Genomic DNA, 23,496 nt, shown 5'->3' with positions numbered 1-23,496 from the left:
TTCATCAACTAATATTTTTAAAAACATAATATGGTTTCTCTAAAAATTTTTGTGTTCTAAACAGTTTTTATTTTTTATTTTTATTTTATTTTATTTTATTTTATTTTATTTTATTTTGGTTTTTGGGTCACACCTGGCGGTGCTCAGGGGTTACTCCTGGCTTTTTGCTCAGAAATAGCTCCTGGCAGGCACGGGGGACCATATGGGACACCAGGATTTGAACCAACCACCTTTGGTCCTGGATCGGCTGCTTGCAAGGCAAATGCCACTGTGCTATCTCTCCGGGCCCTCTAAACAGTTTTTAAATCAGAACAGGACAAGATTCTCCCTTGTCACAAGAGAAAGCTAAAAAAGTGCCTTACATACCATAGGAATTTCTGTTCCAAGGGAATAATGATCAGGCATTAACTAAGCAACAGTAACAAAGAACTGAGGACAAGACTAAAAACGATACCAGCAGTTATCTGAAGCTCCACTCTGGGTGTTTACATGCTGCTGCTTACATGTTGGGAGTAACCTTTCTAAAACAATAGCTAGCAAACAAGGAGGCATTTTTTTTTCATTCTGAAAACTCTGAACAAACATCACCCTATAGCACAGTGCTGCTTTTTGTTACCTAGTGACTGTCTTTTGCTATCAGCACTAGCCATAGCATCTTAAACAAACATATACTTAACCACTCAGTTTGATTATGTTAAATTGCCACAAAATCTGTTCTTCACAGCATGAAGTCAAATGACATAAAATGGAGAATGCTGAGAAAGCTTTGTGACCAGAGTCAGGTATATGATAGTTAAAAACTTAAGAGAACCGAGAGGTACTACAACTTAAAGGTGTAAAAAAATGTTATAGAATCAGGAATCACACGAAAAAACATTTTGATTTTAAAGTTTTTTGATTTTAAGTTTTACTACAACTTAAAGATGTAAAAAAATGTTATAGAATCAGGAATCACACGAAAAAACATTTTGATTTTAAAATATCTGAAGCCTCACATTCTCACTAAACGTGAACCCTGTATTTATTGCAGAAGTGATCTGAGCTATAGTCAAGGTTTGATCCACAAACAATATTCCATATATACACTTTCCCATTTTCCTATATTTGTCAAAATCTTAGGTACTTAATTTCTACAGTCAGACAAAACTCTAAAATGCATGTGAATGTAAAGTCTAGAGATTTCAACTTGAGAAATGAAAGATCTTCCAAATCATTTTTTTTTCTTTTAAAATGCCATTGTTTTTCAAAGACTGAAAAATTGTGATTCCTAGGCACTACAACAATGCTTATATACTTTCATGTATGTCAGTGGTCAGTAACCAACCACCTGCTGGTTATTGCCAGATTTTGTAAATAAAGTTTTATTAAAACACAACTGATTCATTTACCTATTACCTCTGGCAAGCTTTATGGCAAAAATGTATTGAATAGTTGTGATAGAGACTACAAGGTGCACAAACTAAAAGAATATTTACTAGCTAGCCCTCTACAGATAAAACACTGCTGATTCCCAAAAGTATATGACTGATATTAAATGCACAATAAACACAAACCTGGAGGAGTAATAAGAGTTCTTCTGTGTTCTTTACACCAACCTACTGGGTGAATGTGTGGACTAGTTGCTTCACACCTGTAGGTTATATAAAAAATATAGAAAATTCCAATTAACAGGATAAATATTCAAATACCAATAAAAGTAAAATATTTTCAGACTACCATTGTTGAAGGCTTTAGGCAGAGGAATGGCATAATATGATATTTTAAAGTAACTATTTCTGGTCCCAGAGAAATGGTGTAAGACAGCAGGCAAAGTTCTTGTCTTACATTCAATCAGTCCCAGTTCTCTTGAGCTCCTCTAAGGCCCAACTCCCCACCTCTGAAGTAAACACTTTTTTTGAGCAAAAAAGCTAGAAATCAAACCCATAGCCTCATACATGTAAGGAAAGTGCTCTACTATTTTGTCACATGCTCAGCTGAAAGTACTTATTCTGACTTCTTTGTAGAAAATAAATGACATTGGACAAAAAGAGAAGAGGCTTGTCAAATATTTGTCAAGTTGTTGATGATGGCCTAAATGGACACCGAAAGGGCATTTTCAAGTTAGAACACTGGTAATTAGAAGACTGCACTGCCACTTCCTGAGAGAATTTCTTGAGATGAAAAAGCTGTCAGCCTGGGCTTAGGTATTTCTAATGGTGACAAAGAGTTCTGTCACAAACCTAAATGCTTGGAAAACAGGTGAAGATGATACATTAAAAAAAATAGAACTTGGAATACAGAATCAAGAGCACAAGAATTTGGAATTCAGAGCCAAGATTAAGACTCAAAATAAAGTTAGCAGTTATCAGCATTTAGTCTGGTATTTTAAAGCTATAAACAGAGACAAAAAGAATGAATATGAGAGAGAACAGAAGTGGTGAGAGTCCAATTGTCCTAGAAGAAATGACAAGTAAAATGGAGGAAAAAGAAAGGAAAGAAAACAATATCATTGGAATCAAGTGTTGCTTGCTAAATATCAATGAAGAGAAGCAGCAGAGCTAATCAAGTTATCCACATGAAGGAACTAGAATACTTTACAAGAACAATGCTGATAAAACTGGAGCTGGGAATGAGCAAAGGGTCAGGACATAGAAAGTTTAGAAAAAAAGGAGTGTGGAAAGAAGGACAGTTCCACAGAAAATTTGCCTGAGAAATCCTAGTTTTAGAAAGAAATGAGAAATGAGACTCTGGAAAAGGTATTGTATTTTTAAGTTGAGAAACATATTTGGTGGAAGCTGCATGAGATATATATGGACAGTCTGCATTACTTTTAAAAAGTCGAGATTTAGAATTTCTTTTTAAAAAGGGGAAGCTAGAGAGAAGAGTACAGCAGGGAAGGTGATTGTAGTTGATAGAATTCAATCCCCACCACCCCATATGGTCGTCTGAGCCCTGGAAGAACTATTGACCACAAAACGAGTAGTAAAGCAATAAGCACAGCCAGGTATGGTTCAAAACCAAACCAAAACAAAATTAAGACAGAAAAAAAAAAAGACCTGATCTAGTCAAGAAATATATTTTCAAATACAAGGCAACCTCAGGCATGATAATTCACATAACTACCTCCTTTGAGAGCACTGGTATGCATGGCATGATACTTTCCAGGAGAAATATAACTGATTTAGGAGAGGGGAATGGAAGGGATGAAAGGAAACAGAATGCTCTGCTGAGAGCAGGACCCACTCAGGCAGGAGCAGGGGTACATATAAACCAACCGTTACAGGAAGATTTGGTGTATGGATAAAGATCAAAATAGTGCATGGAGGTATATGAATCTCTTCTGATTATCTTTTTCTCAGTGATCTAGGAAGTATGGTTATCAAATGAGAGGCAGGATTGAAAGGAGTTTGAGAAAAATTTTAGGGGAGAAAGTGGGAGGAGGAGAAAATTAAATGCTCTGGGAAAATAGATAAGAAATGTACAAGTAGAAAGATTCTGGAACTGGGCTAAGGCCTATCCGAGGTCAGCAGTCATAACTATCAAATTAAACTAGTCAGTAAATTGAGTTCTTCTCTGGCAGTATTCAAATGCAACAGCACAGACATCAGTACACAGAAAGCAAAATTCAACCAACTAGAGTTCAGATTTCTTTCACGCAAACACAATATAGGAAATGTAAGTATAGTTAAAAGGGAATAGTTGTCAGGAATGGGGAGACAGTATAGTGGGTAGGGCATCTGGTTTGCATGCGGCGGACTGCGGCAGACCAAGATTGGAGCAGTGATATTCTATGGTCCCCCCAAATCTCCAGGAGTAAGTTCTGATTTCAGAGCCAGGAGTAAGCCATAAGCAATGCCAGGTGTGGCCGCAAGAAACAAAACAAAACACGGGGCAGAGCTGAGGTGCAAGTGATAAGGCGTCTGCCTTGTGTGCGCTAGCCTAGGATGAACCAAGGTTTGTTCTTCCGGCATCCCATATGATCCCCCAAGCCAGGAGCGATTTCTGAGCGCAGAGCCAGGAGTAACCCCTGAACGTCAGTCAACAGGTGTGGCCGAAAAACCAAAAAAAAGAAAAGAAAAAGAGAAAAGAAACAAAACAACAAAAAAAGGAAGCTATTATAAGATTGTAAAATATAGGGCCCGGAGAGATAGCACAGCGGTGTTTGCCTTGCAAGCAGCCGATCCAGGACCAAAGGTGGTTGGTTCGAATCCGGGTGTCCCATATTGTCCCCCGTGCCTGCCAGGAGCTATTTCTGAGCAGACAGCCAGGAGCACCGCCTGGTTTGTCCCAAAAACCAAAAAAAAAAAAAAAAAAAAAAAAAAGATTGTAAAATATATTGATACCTATAGACTAATCACAGCAAAAATTTCTTTTAAGAAAATGTAGATCAGTGGCCAGAGAGATAGCACAGCAATAGGGCATCTGCCTTGCACACAGCTGACCCAGGACCGTCATTGATTCGAATCCTGGCATCCCATATGGTCCCCGGTGTCTGCCAGCAGTGATTTCTGAGCAAAGAACCAGGAGTAACCCCTGAGCACAGCAGGATGTGCCCCCCCCCAACTTTCAAAACAAAACAAAACAAAACAAAAAGAAATTAGTAGATCATTTTTCTAAGTGGTATAATGGTTTTCTAAAATATAGGGAATCCATGTTCAAAATATACTCCTTTTTAGAGATACCCAAAGCACATTATTCTTGTAAATTATATTAAGAACAAACCAATTTCAAAGTTCTCAATCTAAAGTTTCCTAAAGATATTTTAAGTATGATAGACTGCTTTGGAATAATCTCTACACATCACATACTGTAAGGGGGAAATAGGTGAAAACTGAGAACAATCAATGTGTGAATGTACGGTGTGAGAGTGAGAATGTGTGTGTGTGTGTGTGTGTGTGTGTGTGTGTGTGTGTGTGTGTAGGGAGAAGTTGGGCAGGAAGAAAACAAGGTAAAAAAAAGCCACTACCAATGTGTGAATGTGTGTGTGTGTTAGAAAAAAGCCACTTCCAATGTGTGAGTGTGAGTGTGAGTGTGTGTATGTGTGTGTGTCTGAGAAACACTATAAAAGTCTAAACTCTAGAAAATGACAAGGAAGTCAGTCTTTCTCTTTACCACATCTATTAAGAACAACATCCTAAAAGATCAGGAAATCTCAGCATAACCCTTTGTCTTTTCTTTCTTTTTCTTTATTTTGTTTTTGGGTCACACCCAGCAGCGCTCAGGGGTTACTCCTGGCTCTATGCTCAGAAATCGCTCCTGGCAGGCTCGGGGGACCATATTGGATGCCGGGATTCGAACCAATGACCTTCTGCATGAAAGGCAAACACCCTATATCCATGCTATCTCTCTGGCGCTCAGCATAACCCTTTAAATGGGAAATCAAGCAAAAAACCAGGTGTTCAATGGTTGCAGATTATGAAAAACAAGTCTTTAAGTAGAAAAAAAAGAAATAAATGGCTTAGAAATGTTCTAAGTGAATGAGACCAATGTATTAGTCACTACTTTCTAAATGGACCTGTCATAGAAATCAGCCCTGAACAATAATACAAAAGAATTGATGTAATCTCAACCGAGAAATTTTTTCTCTACTTGTTTTAATAAAAAATACCATTCAATAAATAGTTAAAGCATAAAATACCCCATTGATATTAATTTTTGTTATTTCTTGCCCACATTTTTTCTAAAACATTATTAGGTTTATATGCACGCATGTGTCATTGGTTTGAAAATATGAAAAGAAAATTATCACCACTAAGTCAACATTGGGTTTAAAACATTTCTTCATAAAACATTTTAATATAAAAGTCTAGAGTAATATTTCTAGGTCTACTAATATTTTTCTAGGAAATAACTAGTTATAGATCACAAATAATGATTTATTTTAGGGATATTTTATCTGAGAGCTGTTTTTGAAGAACTCAATTCATTTTGCTTATTAAAATTAAAAATATGTGAAACATTGATTGTTTTTCCCAATCTAATACAAGTATCAAGTACTTTTTTTTATTATTGACCTACCACCTTTATGGAAATTAAATAAGAACATTAGTTGTTACAAGGTCACAATTTTATTGGATTTCTCTATAAGTTACAAATAAGGAGAAAAAGACATAGTTCGGCTCTGTACTACCTAAATCTCACAAAGTGTTTTAATATTATCAAAATATTGATCAAGTTAACACTTAAACAAAAATGTCAACTCAATTGTAAAAGTAAAAGTAGCCTTTTTTTCTATTTTACTAATGTTCTTACTAAGCAAAAAATGATTCAATCAGAACCTGTGAAATATTTTCCGTTACTATTGTAAAACAAGTCATCTCTTAGTCCCATCTAGTGTTCAAATGTAGAAACGTAAGTAAGGGAAATATAATCAAGAAAAAATAATGGTGACAAATTTGGTATTGTTGGATTGCTGGATGCCTCTTTCCTTTCTTGAGTATATGCATATATCTAAATACATATAAAAATCAAGTTAATTTTTTATTTTATTTTTTTGGTGTTCTATTATTCTTTTTCTTTTTCAAAATAATATCTTTATTTAAACACCATGCTTACAAACATGATTGTAGTTGGGTTTCAGTCATAAAAAAGACACCCTGGGGCCGGTGAGGTGGCGCTAGAGGTAAGACCTAGCCAAGGAAAGACCACAGTTTGATCCCCCGGTGTCCCATATGGTCCCCCCATGCCAGGGGCAATTTCTGAGTGCTTAGCCAGGAGTAACCCCTGAGCATCAAACGAGTGTGGCCGAAAAAACAAACAAACAAAAAAAGACACCCCCCTCACCAGTGCAACATTCTCACCACTGTTGCCCGCCTCTCCCCACCCCATACCTGTATTTGAGACAGGCATTCTACCTCTCTCACTCATTAACATTGCCATGATAGTTGTTAGAGAAGTTAATTCTTTAAATGCACTCACCACTCTTTGTGGTGAACATCATAGTGTGAGCCGGTCCTTCCAGCCCTCATCTCTATTATCTCTGGTCATTACTACAATATTGCCTTTAATTGTTCTTAAAACTCATATATGAATGAGACTATTCTGTGTCTCATTCCCTTTGACTTTTTTCCCTCAGCATAATAGTTCCATGTACATCCATGTATAGGAAAATTTCATGACTTCATCTCTCCTGACAGCTGCATAATATTCCATGGTTTTTATATGTACCAGTGTTTTAGCCATTCATCTGTTGAAGGGCATCTTGGTTGTTTCCAGATTCTGGCTATTGTAAATAGGTGTAAATGGGTGTGAGGAAGGCATTTTTTGTATTGTGTTTTTGTGTTCCTCGGGTATATTCCTAGGAGTGGTATAGCTGGATCATATGGGAGCTCAACGTTCAGTTTTTGAGGAATTGCCATATTGTTTTTTATAAAGGCTGGACTAGGTAGCATTCTCACCAGCAGAGAATGAGTCTCTTTCTCCCTACATCCCTGCCAGCACTGATCTTGTTTTTTTGTAAAGTGTGCTAGTCTCTGTGATGAGAGATGGTGCCTCCTTGTTTTGATTTACATCTCCCTGATGATTAGTGACCTGGAGCATTTTTTCATGTGCCTTTTGGCCATTTGTATTTTTTCTTTGACAAAGTGTCTGTTCATTTCTTCTCCCCATTTTTTGATGGGGTTAGATGTTTTTTTTTTTTCTTGTTGAGTTCTGTCAGTACCGTGTGTATCTTAATATTAGCCCCTTATCTGATGGGTAGCCCATTCTGTGGATACCATTGTAGTCACTATTTTTTGAGGGGTTATAGAAGCTTCTCAGCTTACTATAGTCCCATCTATTTATCTTTGCTACCATTGCTTGGACAGTGCTGTTTCCTCCTTGAAGATACCTTTAGTCTAAATGTCATGGAGTGCTTTACCTATATGTTGTTCTATATACTATACGGTATCAGGTCTGATATGAAGGTCTTTAATCCATTTGAAGTTGACCTTTGTGCATGGTGTTAGAGGATAGTCTGAGTTTGCTTTTTGCAAGTGGCTGACCAGTTGTTCCAATACCACTTGCTGAAGAGGCTTTCCTTGCTCCATTGTGCATTTCTTGCTCCTTTATTAAAGATGAATTGATTATATGTTGGGGTAACATTCTCTGAGTACACAAACCTATTCTACTGATCTGAGGGCCTGTCTTTATTCCAATACCATGTTGCTTTAATGACTATTACTTTGTAGTACAATTTATAGTTGGGGAAAGTGATGCCTCTTTTCCCAAGGGTTACTCTAGCTATTCGTGGATGTTTATTATTCCAAATGAACTTCAGGAGTGTTTAATCCACTACAGAAGTTAACTTTAAAGAATAAATAAAAAAAAACAGTAAGTGCTGTTAAGAAACTTAGATTGTTAGAATTCAGTGTTTGTCAGGTACCAGAGAATCAACCCATAGAAAACCTTTATTTACTATATTAAGGGAACCAATTTTCGAATTCTAAATTTATGAAGATGCAGAGGTTAAATGATTTCTCCCAGTTAGAGAGAAATATGCCCTGGTTTTATAAATTATAGCCAAAAGCTAAACTGTTGCAAGTCAGCCCCTGAAGAGGTTGACTGATGGAGGATGAGGTCTTTCCCCTCCAGCTTGGAGCACGCGTCTGCCACCCTGTCCAGCCAATGGTTCTAAGGTGAAACGGCGGGTAAATAGCTCGCAGATAGTCAGGCTTGTGGAAATATTAGCTTTGCTCGATTAAGTCCAAAGACTCAGCATAAGTTCCAGCTAAAAGCCCCTCGCCTTCCACAGACCCTTTGTTTTTATCCCCCAGAATCAGGTACCACCCAATGGGGGGGATCAGATACCACCCAATGGTGGAAGCAGAATCAGGTACCACCCTAGGGTGGGGGCAGAATGCCAAGTCACACCCTAGGGTAGGGCACAATCACCAATCAGGGTAGATTCAGTAACATAATAATCCCCTAAAATATTTACATACACAACAATTCCCCCATTTGTTTTTAGTAAACCAACAATATTGTCTACAATTATTAAAGAAAAAACTAGTCAATAATATCCAGATGCGCCCTATGGTGCATAAGCGCATCACAGGAAAATGTAAAGAAAAACTTCTAACCTAAGCACAGGGTGCCCCTCCCTTAACATAAATGAATGATAATAAGCTTTTGCAATCCTGACTCCGCCTTTAGCCAAAGGCAGGTAATATTCCCATAGCAACAACGTAATAAAGTGAAAATTAACATACTAGCCTTTTTCAAAAATATAACATTTCTGCAAAATATACCATACACCTGTAACTTAAAATTTTTTCAATGCTTTCTACCAAGCACTATTCTGGAACTTCTTTTTGTTCCTATACCTTTAAACTATTTTTGGGAACTTTTTGTTCCTATTAACCTTCCCTACACACAAGCACAAAAGCATAAATACAGAACGTACATTTTGAAAATAGACTATTACATTAAAATACACAGTAAAACATTTTGCAATTGAAAATATTAACTATGGAAAACAATAAAACACATTTAAATTGGCAAAAAACCTGACTTAATGAAGAGATACACCTGAAGCAAAGTTACATGCGGTGTTTTTAAATTAGATTGTTCATTTGGGCTTTACTGTTATTTTTCCCCTTTTTTAACTAACTTTTTACACCACTAACTACAACTTACCCCATCACCAACTATGTGTAAAATATGTGGCTACCCACTTAATCCCTTCACCTAAAAACCATTAGTCCAGATGCTGGTCTTCTTCCAGCTGATGTCTCCACATGGCTTTCTTCCATGGGGTTTCAACTGGGTTAACTTGAGCCATTTCATTCTCCTGATCTGGAGGGCGGGTCCCAGGCTCGCTGCAAAAAGCCGCTTCCAGGCCGCTGTTTCCACGTAGCTTTACCGGAGCAGAGCCGAGCTGAGCCGAGCCAGGCCACAGGCGTCGCCACTTCTGGCCTATCCATAGCTTTTTGCCGCTTATCTGCTGCAGGATGGTTGTTCTGTGCTGATCGCAGCTGCCTTTTTCCCAGAAAGCACTTTGGAAGCTGGCTCCGCTGCCGCAGATGCTGCAACGCAACTTGTCTGCAGCTTTTTCCGTAGGGCGTGTCTGGATGTTAAGAGTTCAAAGCGGTTTAAACTAAAAGTCCAGTCTGAAATTTTCAAAGTTGAAATCCAAATTCAAGCTGTAAGTCATATTCAGTAAATCAGTCCATTCTAAATACAGTCTTTTTTTCTTGTCCGTTTCCAATACAGATTTTCCATCAGTCTCTGAGGAGGCCAAGGCTTTTGTTTCTTGTAACAAAGTCTCAGTCCTGGGCCTGGGCCTGAGATTGGGGTGATACAAGCTTCCACCTCCCATGTTTCAGTTGCCCTTCTGCCCCCAGAAGGGGTTTTGGCCATATTTGACAATGGCTTCACGTGGCAGCCCAATATTTTGGGCTGACTGCAACTAAAAAGAGCCAACATCAAACTCAAAAGCAGGAATCTCACCATGATTGCTGTTCTCTTGGGTCCAGAGTTCACATCCACGTTCAGGGCGCCATTATGTTGCAAGTCAGCCCTTGATGGGATTGACTGATGGAGGGATGGAGGATGAGGTCTTTCCCCTCCAGCTCGGAGCACGCGTCTGCCACCCTGTTCAGCCAGCAGTTCTGAGGTGTAGTGGCCGGTAAACAGCTCGCAGACAGTCAGGCTTGTGGAAATATTAGCTTTATTCGGTGGACAAGACTGAAGTCCAAAGACTCAGCATAAGTTCCAGCCAAAAAGCCCCCCGCCTTCCACAGACCCTTGTTTTTATCCCCCAGAATCAGGTACCACCCAATGGGGGGATCAGATACCACCCAATGGTGGAAGCAGAATCAGGTACCACCCTAGGGTGGGAGCAGAATGCCAGGTCACACCCTAAGGTAAGGCACAATCACCGATCAGGATAGGGTCAGTAACATAATAATCCCCTAAAATATTTACATACACAACACTAAACAAAATCAATTCACACACATCGGGCAACTCAGATGTAAGCAGAGTCAAACAAGAACATTTCAAGACACCTGCTTAAGGAGATCAGTCTTCATTTCAAGCTCTATTTGCTTCGAAAATTAGAGAAACACAGGATGCTGGTCCTCACCTGCTTCCCAATTCCAGAGCATGATCTCAACGTCTCAGTACTCCACATACTTAGTATATTTCAGAACCAAGTCTATACCCAAAGCTCATCAGATTGAGTTACCTCATTCTTTTTCATTCCTAATTCATTTCCTATTCCATTAGCTACATTAGTTTTTAAAAATCATTATTATTTGTTTTTGAATGCACACTAATACTCCCTTAGAAAAAACAAGGGAACTGCCTTCTCATTACCCTAATGTCAATTTTTCCTTTTATCCCTTAATTTTCTACCAGATAAGCTATGAGTTTTTTAGTACTTCCCAAGATCAGTCCTTCCTAGATGACCTGGTTCCATATCTAACTTCACTCTTACCCTGACTAGTCTTCTTCACCCTCAGCTGCCTTAAGGTTCAAAATTCTCTAAGAAAACCTTCCTCTAAAATGGATTACCAATTGAGCAATAATCCACTTTTGCTTTCAGGACCAAACTTCCCTGCTTACTTAACTATCTTCAGGCTATCTTTTTGTCATATTGCAAATGGCTTTCTGCTGATTTTAGTCCTTCCAACATCCTAACAATATAGATATAATCAGCAATCCCTTTTGCAAAGGGGTCAGCTAAAGCTTAGAAGAGTTGTGTCATTTACTGAACATACTAAAGGCCATTCCCCAAATGGTCTAGTTTACACCCTTGGTCATAAATACAAAGGAGTGCTTTCCCTGGCCAAAAATATTATTCCTCTACGTACTGATACCTACCAAACCCTTCTTTCTCCAGCTCCATTCCATTGTCCCCATGGAAGCCGTAAGAATGAGTCAGCCCTTCATTAGGTGTGCCAAGTAGACTGATGCTACTAATAATTAACCACTAACCATCTCCCCTGCAGCCCAAGAAGTGGTGTTTGTATTTATTTCTCTCGAAGTACAGGGCTACCTAGGTCTTTCATTTTCATCGCTGTAAACCTGATGTTTCCCAATTTAACAGATGACAAATCTCTTAGCTCCGAAACTGCTCTGAGAAACTGAGAACACTAATGACATGTCAACTTTAGTATGAAGAGATACCAAAAATTACTATTATTCTCAATTTATTAAAAAGTTTGATCTCGGGGCCGGAGAGATAGCACAGTGGCGTTTGCCTTGCAAGCAGCTGACCCAAGACCTAAGGTTGGTTCGAATCCCTGCGTCCCATATGGTCCCCCATGCCTGCCAGGAGCTATTTCTAAGCAGATAGCCAGGAGTAACCCCTGAGCACCGCCGGGTGTGGCCCAAAAACCAAAAAAAAAAAAAAGTTTGATCTCTTTAAGAAATAGGTTTATAGGGGCCAGAGTGATACTTGCCTTCCATTTAGCCAAAGAGAGTTCAATCTTTAGCACCCCATGTGTCCCCCAACTCCCACAAACAAGTCAGGAGTAAGTCCTGAATATCATGGTGTGGCCCAAAAATCAAAAAAACAAACAAAAAAAAATAGGTTTATAGTACATTCAAGAGAAAACTACAGCCCTATGTTTGTTTGTTTTTGGTTTTGTTTTTTGGGTTTTGGGTTGCACCCGGCAGCGCTCAGGGATTACTCCTGGCTCTGCACTCAAAAATTGCTCCTGGTAGGCTTGGGGGACCATATGGGATACCAGGATTCGAACCACCATTTGTCCTGAGTTAGCTGCATGCAACGCAAACTCCCTACTGTTGTGCTATCTCTCTGCCCTCTGTATAGTTCTAATGGACTAATATAATGTTTCTCTCCCATCCTTAATTTATTTGTTAAGATTTTTTGCACTGACTCAATAGAACTCCTGACTTAAAATTAGAAATGGATGGAGTTGCAACCTCCTGCCACCAGACCTATTTTCACAATAGGCTAAGTTTTGTGGTCAGGCTATCTTGGTTCTCAACAGACAAGGTTACAAAAAACAAACAAACAAACAAACAAAACAGGAATTTTTTTAAGGCAATTTCCTTTTCAGTGCCTGAGCAGAAAGGATTGATGACTCCTCCTTGTTTGTTTTGCCAGGGACAAAACAAAACAGGTACAGCCCTGAGGCTGCACACTATCCTCCAAGCACAGCCTGGGAGGCATCCTCCTATTTTCAATTCTTCTGCAAGTTTTTCTAAGTCCTTTCTAGTTTTGAATGCCTTAAATAAGACTATTTAAGACTATTTCTAAGTTTAATGACTGTTAAAGCAATAAAATTAAAAGCTACTTTTACAACAAACAAAACAAACTCAGAAGTAAAACAATTTTCACTTTATAAACAAAACCTCAATAATATAGCAGGTAGGGTGATTCTTTGAATAAGGGTGCCCTGCCAACCCAGGTTCAATTCTTGGCATCCATTATGTTTCCCCAAACCCTACCAGCAAGTAAGTCCTGAGATAGAGCCACCTTGGGTGTGGCCCTAAACAAACAAAACACAGACTAAAAACAAACAAGCAAACAAAAATCCCATCTCCAACCTACATAAATTTTCTCAGTGTTCCTCTTAAGAAGAAAAAAAATTTCACTGCAGCTAATCATTTAATGCCACAAATGTATAAATGTGTGTACTAAGATATACACATAAGCAGCATAGATCTTATAAAAAATAATTTCAAATCATCACTAAAGTAAAAGAAAAAAAATCACTAATTTAAAGAAAAAATGTTCAATTCCGAATTACTTTAAATCGGGAAAGGCAATCCAATTTGTAATCTCAATTATATGTCTAAGTAATTTATGCAGATAAAAATCATTCCAAAATTCAAAGATCAAAGAACATAATACTTAACAAAGCTGGAGAAATTCCAGTGTTCTTAAGCAACTTCCAATGTGCCTTAATTGCAAATTGTGGAAGAGAACACACTATCCTTTTTCTGGCAATTAACAAATAAGATTCATGTCTATAGTCAGACATTTAAATAAGATCTTCAAAGTATATTCCAACCTAAATATAATTAGTGTGTACTCCTAAAACCACAAAACCAGAGCTTAAAAAAAAAAACAAAACATTTTTTTCTCCTCTTTCTAATACAAAGTACCAACACATGAGATAGCTCAAGTGGCAGAGCGCATGTCTAGCATGTGCAAGATTTTGGCTTTAGTCCCTGTCTATATACCCATTGGCCTTGCCCCAAATAAAGCACTGCCAGGGATTGGCACTGCTAGACCCCCCAAGCATCCCTGGGAGTGACCCTAGTATCCCTTGAGCACAGCTGAGTATGGCCCCTCTCTAAATAGACAACAAATAATTTAAAAGATCCTTTCTATTTCATATGCATTCGGCATCAAACATAAATGATTGTGCAGATAGATAGTACAAGAGTTAAGGCATTTGCCTTGCATGTGACTGACCCGGGTTTAATCCCTGATTCCCCAGATGGTCCCCAGAGCTCACCAGGAATGACCCCTGGGTGCAGAGCCAAGAGTAAGTCTTAAGCATTACCAGGTGTGCTTCCCCGCCCATCCCAAAAGAAAGTGATATTTTTTTTCTGGCCTTCTTTATCACTCATTTCTCAGAAGAATATTTTTAAAAGACATACATCAATAAATAAAACAAGCAATCAATTTATACTTTCAGAATGTTAAAATAACAAATATAACTTATTCTTTCATTCTGCTTATATCAAGGCTAAAAAACTTTTCATTAAGTAAATAAAAAATTGAATACAATGAAAATAAATTCCAATAACTGATTTAGTGTATCACTTATTCAAGAGCTGGATCCTTGGTCATTGATAGTACATCAAATCTTAGATGTTCAGGATAAGTAAAAGGGCTTTTAAATTAAAGTTTTCTCATCAACTCTCACACCTGTGATCAATATAGATAATTAATCACCAATGAACAGGCAAAAACAGAAAATACATGATGAATGAAAGATTATGGAACATAATATAATGAGGACTTGGTTGCAAATCTTGACTGGAATTGTCAACAGGACAACCAAGTTTTATAATAAAAATCAGAGGTTAGTAAATGATTAAAAATGACATAATTTTATGTTTTTCCTACTGCTTTGTGTGGTATATACAAGGATTTTAGGGATTTAAAAATAGTATCCTTGGAATGACAACACAGCTCAAAAGCCTAAGCACATGTTCTACATGTAGGATATTCAAATTCTATTCCTAGCATCTCAAGGTTTCCTCAAGCCTAGAGCTGGCATAAGTCCCAAAGCAATGCTTATGATCCTGAAACATAAAAGACAAAGGTGGAGTAGTGATGGCAGTTTTTTCTCAATACAATAACTTTGTACAACACAGCTACAAAGGTTAATACTATTGTAACCAAGTTATGCAATGAAATAAACAATGGAAGCAAGCCTCCATTATTAATATGTTTGCATTTAACTCCTATAAATCATTAAGTTACTGATTGAGCATACAAATATGAAAAAAAAACGATTACATTTTGCTAAAGGCACAAGATACTCGCTTTTGAGCACATTCTGGGAATGTGGCTAAAGAAACCACACTTCCCCTATAGGAAGTTCATTAAAATACAAATCACAAAGCAGAATTAAGGATATTATTTAGAATATGTTTTATATTCTAGAATATGTACAATATCCTTCATGTAAAAATATTAAAATTCTGAAATGGGGGAAGGGGATCAGTGATATAATATAGGGGTTAAGACACATGTATGAGACAGTATAGGGTTTAAGGTACATAATGACCCCGGTTCAATCCTTGCACTTCATAATCTCTCAAGTATCACCAGTTTCACCCTTTGGAGGCTCCTTTACTACCAGACCACACAGAGATAATTCCTAGAATCATATGGCCCTCCCACCGAACACCAACATTACACCAACATTGGACTGAAAATCACAACGTCCCACTCTACCTACTCAGCACCACTTCAAAGCGCCCCTCCCAAACTCTATGTCCCAGGGGAAAAATTATTTCAGAAGACTAGCAGACTAATGTCTTTTTTTGCTATAAAATTTGCATTATTACTATATTAAAACCATGTACCTTCTTTTTAGGGGAAACACACACACACAACTGGATAAGGAGCACAGCAATGGAAAATGTTTCTCTCACCAGTAGTCATAGCTTTCATCCCAGTTGTCAAAATGCACGAGGAAACGATTGTCCACCATATCTGTTACCGTAGCAACACAGATGAAAGCTGGATTCTTTTTGTCTACAGCTTCAAGCTTCATTCCAACGCGAAAGCCTGATGGGATCACTGTCTACAAAACACACAAATTTAATTGGGGATAAGCACACACTTAAGAAACACTTGCATCCTGTCTTTATCTCCTGCTAACTAGCATAGCAGCCATGGGTTATATTCAGAGACTTTACCAATTAAAGACAAGTTTCATAGCAGAGCAGTTTTCCAACAGACAACATTTTAAGAACAATTCCCTTAGGCCTGAGACACTGTGCAGTTGGTGGGGTGCTTGCCTTGCATATAACTGACTTGGTTCGATCCCAGGCACCCCATTTGGTGCCCCAAGCCTGTCAGGTGTGACCTAAGTACAGAGTTAGAAGAAAGTCCTAAGCCCTGTGTGTGGCCCCCAAAATAAACTAACATTGTATCACCAAACTAAAATATTTCACAACCTCTGAGTATATAATTCATTTTAACAGTAGTTTTCTAGATCCTTTATATGACTACCACTACAATTTAGTCAAGTTTTATTCATTCTATAATTTTTTAATTATATACTCAAAATAAACATCATTTCACACAAAATAGTCACTTAATAAGCTAACAAATTCACTATTTCTTAAAAGATTTCTTTAAAGAGTAGTTCATTTTCATACATTAAAATTGAAACTGCAAATTACTAGGACTTTTATTTAACACTAAAGATATATTTCACAGATCACCAAAAGAATGAATTGCATACCTACAGACTAGAATACTTTTCAATGAAAAAGCATCCATAGCATTAGCCATCTAGAAAATGCAACTTAAACAATAAAAAGTTCACTAATATGTAGTGTGAGAAGCAGTAAAAAAATATCCCATAACACTGAGATTTTGATCATGAGGTTTGGGTATCATACCAGGTAATGTTCAGGGGTTAGTCCTGGTTCTGACCTCAAGATAAACTCTTGCTATTCTGGGGGGATTATATTACCACAAAGTAATGGGTTGGTGGGAATCAGGTGCAAGCAAGGCAAGCAACCTATTTCTTGTGCTATTTCTCTGGCTTGTTTGTCATCTTCTTGTAAAGAAAAATATTTTAATCTCAAAAGTGGACTTGGATGGCAGTTCAACAGACTGAGGAGCACAGATACTATTCTAAAGACAATGCAAAATATGCAACTCTTTTTTTCACTACAAAATAAAACTCAAAAAAATATAAACAGGTGTAATTAAAAGTTAAGTCAGAGTAAATTTTGTCTGAACTGAAACACAAATGTTAGACATAAATTTCTTCTGTACATTTAACTCCTGATATTATGCATTCTGACAATAAATACTACAGTATTTTAAAGGCCAGGATTCACAAAATAAAAAAAATTAATATTTCTAGATATCAAACATATAGTCCATGATCCAATGGTTCCCTAGCAATGCTCAGAATTTAAGATGTCTCAAGGTAGCTAATCAAAGCTCTTACTGAATTGATCATGAAAGATCAGGAAAAAGATTAGTAAAATGAAAGCGATTACAGCAGATCACTAAAGTTTCCACCTGTCTCTTCTCCTTTGCTGTCTAAGATATTGACAAGGCAGTATTTTCATGTCAGCAATTTAGCTAACATACTTTTAATTAAAATATTTAAATGTAGCAACATGGGCATCTATGGTCCATTAACAATGCTCCACCCCCAATACACACATTTCTCTAATTTAACCTGCCTCGGGTTCTATAGAAACAGAGATGTTTCCGTCATTGGACTCATGTCCTCAAAATAACTGATTAGCATCATTTCCTAAATGGAAGGCATTTGGAGTGGATAAAAAGGTTTTGCTACATTTCTGATATTTACTCCTTTGAAAAGAATCCCATTAGTGAAACTTTATGATCTGCTCTCACTGTCACTCACAGTTCTTTGAATCTGGTGTATTTGGTAAAAGGCGAAAGACTTGTGTGATGTGAAGAGAAGCCAGAGTATCTGACTGGTGAATTTGAAAGGGTTAGTCCATACCCATGAAAGAAGATAGTCTAACAGTGTATAGATTCCATGAGGGTCCCTTTGTAGGACAGGTCTGCCCTGATCCAGTGGCTCCTGGGATGGGCAGCAGGGCTGGAAAGGAACTGGAAATCTTTTTAAATCAAGGGCTCAAAGCCAACTGAGCCTGTATAAAGTTATAAAAATGGTACCAGTTTTCCACCTGCTCACTCTCTGTTCATTTCAATTAGGCCAAAGCTTGGGCAAGGAAAATGAATATAGCATACCAGGTTCCTCAGAGATGGCAAGAGGAAAAACGTGATTATGGCTATACACATAATCATACTCTGCATGTGTTACTTCTACTGCAAAGAGAAGCTAGAAGCTGAAGCGAAAACAAATCAGTCTCCATCAAGTATATCTAGAGATGGTGACAGTCATCTCACTATGTGAATCCCATTTCAACAACGCTCTTAAATAGGAGGCACTAAAAACAAAATATCCCAGTTTATCTCATTATGCACCATAACAACAACAAAAAAGAATCACCTAGATGTTGTACTGTCATACCTTCTCCCCCTCAAAGAGATAGCTAAGAAGTAGGTATTTATCTGCAAATTATTTTAAGCTATTCTTAAAGTTTAATTACAGTAAGGTTATTCTTTTTTTTTTCTTTTTGGTTTTTGGGGCACACCTGGCAGCGCTCAGGGGTTACTCCTGACTCTATGCTCACAAATTGCACCCAGCAGGCTCAGGGGACCATAGGGGATGTCGGGATTCAAACCACCGTCCTTCTGCATGCAAGGCAAATGCCTTTTTTCTAGATAAATTTTTTTTAACAGTAAAGATATTCTATTTATCAAAGCATACAAAAATTTATTGCAGTTAGTTTTGTTATTCCTTGTAATTTATGCTAAGGGAACTCTCAAAACCATTTCTTTTTGAAAAAGTATTTTGGATGTACTTACTATATTCTGATTTTCAAATAGTGACTTGGGAGCTGCTTGAGCTTTACAAGTCTTAAGATAAGTCTGCCAATTAAATTCTTCTTCTTTGTATCCTAGAGTAAGCACATATAAGCAGATTTAGTAAAATACCAAAATATTTTACATAACCTTTCATTCCCACTTTATTACTTCAACATGGATAAGTCAAGCAATCAGTGATCTTTTTAATTACAAAACTTAACTCATATTTCCCAACAATTTTCACAGACAGCTGTGATTATTTTCAACAAACTGCTTTTTTTTCCAATTCTGAATTAAAAGTAGTAGATATAAAAAAACAGAAAGTAGCTACATATTACATCAGGTATATGAATAAAGGCACTTCTTTTAATTAGCAGGGATTTCCTTTGGTGTGTAGCCTGAGATAGAGAAGCAAAGTGTATTTGTTTTTTTCATTTTGGCTTTGTGGGTCACACGCAGGGCACTCAGGGGTTGCTCCTGACTCTATGTTCAGAAATCGCTCCTGGGTCAAGTGACCAATGGGATGCTGGGGATTGATCCTGCATCCATCCTGAGTCAGCCTCATGCAAATAAATGCCCTACAGCTGCGCTACCACTCCAGCCCCAGAGAAGTAAATGCATTTCTACCTTCTTCATCTGTTCTATTTTTCAAAGACTTTTTTTTTTGGGGGGGGGCACACCCTGCAATGCTCAGGTTTTCTTTTGCCACTGTACTATGGAATTAATCTTGTTAGGGTTTGGGGAACCATATGTGATGTTGGAACTGAATTCAAGTTACCCAGGTACACGGCAAGCACCCTACTGGCTATACTCTGAAACCTGGAAGGTTAACTTTTAATAAATAGGAAAAAAAGTTTGGAAATAATGTATTTTGGTCTCTCATCACTAAATGACAATTCAAGGTTTGTGAAATAAGTGGTTGGCCAATTACAAGACTAGAAATGTACTTGTCTTAATGTCTAAAATTTCATAAAGCAAACATTTTCTTAAATAAACTGAGCACTTTATGTTAATATACTCTCTTTCATTTCTACAAGGTCAAGAAGGGAGCATGACATTAATAATTTTTTTTTTTTTGTGGTTTTTGGGTCACACCCGGCAGTGCTCAGGGGTTACTCCTGGCTCCATGCTCAGAAAATTGCTCCTGGCAGGCACGGGGGACCATATGGGAAGCCGGGATTCGAACCGATGACCTTCTGCATGAAAGGCAAACGCCCTACCTCCATGCTATCTCTCCGGCCCCGACATTAATAATTTAACATACATAAAAAGTAATCTTATATAGTCTTACATGTTTTCTTTCTTATTCTCATTTTCTCAAAATGTTTCTATTTAATTCTTTAGCTGTTTGAAAATGCCCTTCTTGATAGTCAGAGAAATAGCATAGCAGGTAGGTCATTTGCCTTGCCTATAGCTAATGCAGATTCAATCCCTGGTACCTTATATATTCCTGAGAGCAAAGGCAGGAGTGCAGAATCAGGAGTAAGCCCTGATCATAGGCAGGCATGGCCCAAAAAACAAAAATAAGAACAAATCCCAAAAATAAATAAATCAAAGCAGCTACACTAAACAAACAAAAACCCTACCAAGCAGCCAAACAAAAAACATATGTCCTTAGTTTTTTTTGTTAAAGTTAAGGATAACTGGCCCCCTTAAAGGAATAACCCTAAGAAAGGCCCAAAATACCAAACTAGTGGGGCCAGAGAAGCAGTACAAAGGGTATGGCACTTGCCTTGCAAGTCACAAACCTGAGTTCAACCCCTGGTACTTTAAATGTCCCCCAAGCCCCACCAGAAGTGATCCCTGAATTCAAAAACCAAATAAAGAAAAAGAGTAATGTGGTAGTTTGTTATCAAGGAGAATATGAATAGTTGAAAATGAAAGTAAAATATTAAATACCACAATCGTGTATGTAATCAAGGTGTTTAAATAAAAAAAAAGATATTAAATACATTGAGGACAAAAGAAAAAAATAATTGTTACCATTTTCTCTCTATGTAAGCATGTGATACAGATCTCAGTAATAATTAAAAAGTTAATACTATCTAAATCTACTTTTAATGTTACATAGTCTCTTTTCCAAATCTCTGAATTATTAAGATTTACAAGTTCTATAAAGTATTATTTTTTAGATTTTCCACATACTGAATATAAGTAAATAAACTGAATGTAGAAACAGGGTGGAACTTATTTTCAAAATAGTTTTTTTTTTCAAAAATTGCATATATTTTAGCAATCTATAGCTAAAATTTGGAAGCAAAATTAAATATCATGAAAATGCAAATACATATTCAAAAAAGCATAACAGTTTACAGTTTACTAGGTTAGAATGTACTTTTTAATTTAATTTTTGGTGGGTTTTTTTGGGGCCACATATGGCATTATTCAGGGATTACTCTAGGCTCTGCTCTCAGAAATCATTCCTGGAAGGATTGGGGGATCATATGGGATGCCAGTAATGGAACCTGGGTCCATTACAGGTTGGCCATGTACAAAGCAAATTGTCCTTCTGCTGTACTATCTTTCCAGCTGCAGAGTATATGTTTTTAAAGTTAATTTCACTTTAATTGATAATATTTATTATCAATGACATGCTATTCTCTTAGATTGGATTCATATTATAAGTTCCTTTCAACTTGAATACATTTTTTATTATCATGGAATATAACTATATATGTATATATATATATATATATATATATATATATATATATATATATATATATATTTTTTTTTTTTTTTGGTTTTCAGGTCATGCCTCATGGGGCTCAGTAATTATTCCCCGCTCTGAACTCAAAAATTACTTCAGGCACGCAAAGAAAACTCTATGGGATGCCGAGGGTCAAATCCAGGTTGGCTGCGTGCAAGGCAAATGCCCTACATGCTGTGCTATTTCTATGGCCTCCAAAGCATTGTTTTATCATAAAATTTGAATTCTTAAAAGTTATAAATTAAGATAGAAGGAAATAAGTGCAGACTTTAAAATATAAAACAAAAACTGCAATACCTTTTGGAGGATGGAGTTTATGGCCAGTTTTCTCACACCACCCAACTGGATGAATATCCAGAGCATCTGCATTTACCCAGAAGTCATAGCAGTCTGGATATCCATCGAAGTGCAACTTGATCCGGTATCCACAAACCTGTAATGAATAAAACAGGTTAACAGATGAAAAAACTGTATTGTATATATGCAAAAAATAATTAACATGAGCATCATATATGGGGTAATATACATTCTCAAAGCTTTCTCATAAAAAGCAACAAAAACTAATGATCAAGTAAAAGAAAAGCAAGACTATGACATTTTATACCATATATTGGGAAGATTTATTTGTAGTGTCCTGGCAACATCACAAGTTAAGTAGCAAGCATGTGACAAGGACTATAGACTATTTTTTCCAACTATTCTCTAGTCTTACTAATTTCTCTTTTGTACTAGCACAAGTCACTAATACAGTGGGTGATAGTGACAGTAGAGTGGGTAAGTCCTTGCAGTTGGTGTACTTGGTTCAATGTCTAGCATCATATATTTCTAGCATCATATATGTCCCCTGAGTCTTATCTGGTGTAATCCCTGAGCACAGAGCCAAGAGTAAATCCTCAGCACAGCCAGGTTTGGCCCAAATAACAAATAAATAAAAGTGGGCAGGAAAGCAGCCAGTCTGGAAAACACATAGAGTTTATAATATATAAAACTACATAGGGAAGTAGTTAGCCAGAGCAAGGTTGGTATAGACACAGAGAGAATCAAAACGATTCTCTTCACCAGCAGTGGTTCAATTAAGAAAAAGAAAAGCCTCCCTAATTCATAATGAAGATGAGAAAGTATCTCTAAGTCACTTATAAGAGCTCATTCTTGTAACACAAGCTACATGCGAGGCCTAAAACTTCCTGCAAGGCTCCACTTCAAGAAACTGAGTTAAATTTTAAATATAGCATGTATTTATGAGACTTCAATGGGGTCATTGCTCTGTCATGGGCTCTTAGAGAGAAATTCTGCTCCTCAATCTCCCTCATACTAGCACAAGCAGATTTAATTCACTGGAAATACAGCCCATATAGCCCCCTCTAACTACTTCAGGAGCCCCTGTACTGCATAAACTTAAACAAGACACTTGAGAGTACAGAGTCCTGGCAGTACATGACTTTACACAATCCCTCAAATATGCTAGCCACACATTTACTACTATGAATTTTCTCTAAAACATTTTGCTAAAATTTAAGCAGCAAAACAAACTATACAGGATGAGTCCATGTATAAGAAAATTCATTTGTACAAATTCTTGTGTTATTAAAATACACACCTGTGTTATCTGTGAATGTATATACAAGTATATATATGCATTTTTATGTATATGTAAGTTCTCATATGTATATGTATACTTACATATTAATTCATAATTAAAAAGTTAAAGATACATGACAAATATTAGCAATTTCTT

The 23,496-nt window shown here is 37.1% G+C and overlaps 1 protein-coding gene across 1 annotated transcript in view; it reads right to left on the bottom strand.

Moving 5' to 3' along the window:
* L3MBTL3 (L3MBTL histone methyl-lysine binding protein 3) overlaps window positions 1–23,496 on the bottom strand; it is a 124,614-nt gene that overhangs the window by 46,062 nt on the left and 55,056 nt on the right. Inside the window, exons 10-13 of the mRNA XM_049771161.1 lie at window positions 22,059–22,194; window positions 19,052–19,143; window positions 16,051–16,202; window positions 1,554–1,630 (exon numbers count right to left, since the gene is read on the bottom strand). Coding sequence (XP_049627118.1) covers window positions 1,554–1,630; window positions 16,051–16,202; window positions 19,052–19,143; window positions 22,059–22,194 — 457 coding nt within the window. The remainder of the gene's footprint in view (window positions 1–1,553; window positions 1,631–16,050; window positions 16,203–19,051; window positions 19,144–22,058; window positions 22,195–23,496) is intronic.

Source organism: Suncus etruscus, chromosome 4 (assembly GCF_024139225.1).
Source record: "Suncus etruscus isolate mSunEtr1 chromosome 4, mSunEtr1.pri.cur, whole genome shotgun sequence".
In the NCBI taxonomy this organism is placed as follows: Eukaryota; Metazoa; Chordata; class Mammalia; order Eulipotyphla; family Soricidae; genus Suncus; species Suncus etruscus.
The sequence above is the reverse complement of the archived record's forward strand: the minus strand, read 5'-3'. Positions and strand labels throughout refer to the sequence as shown.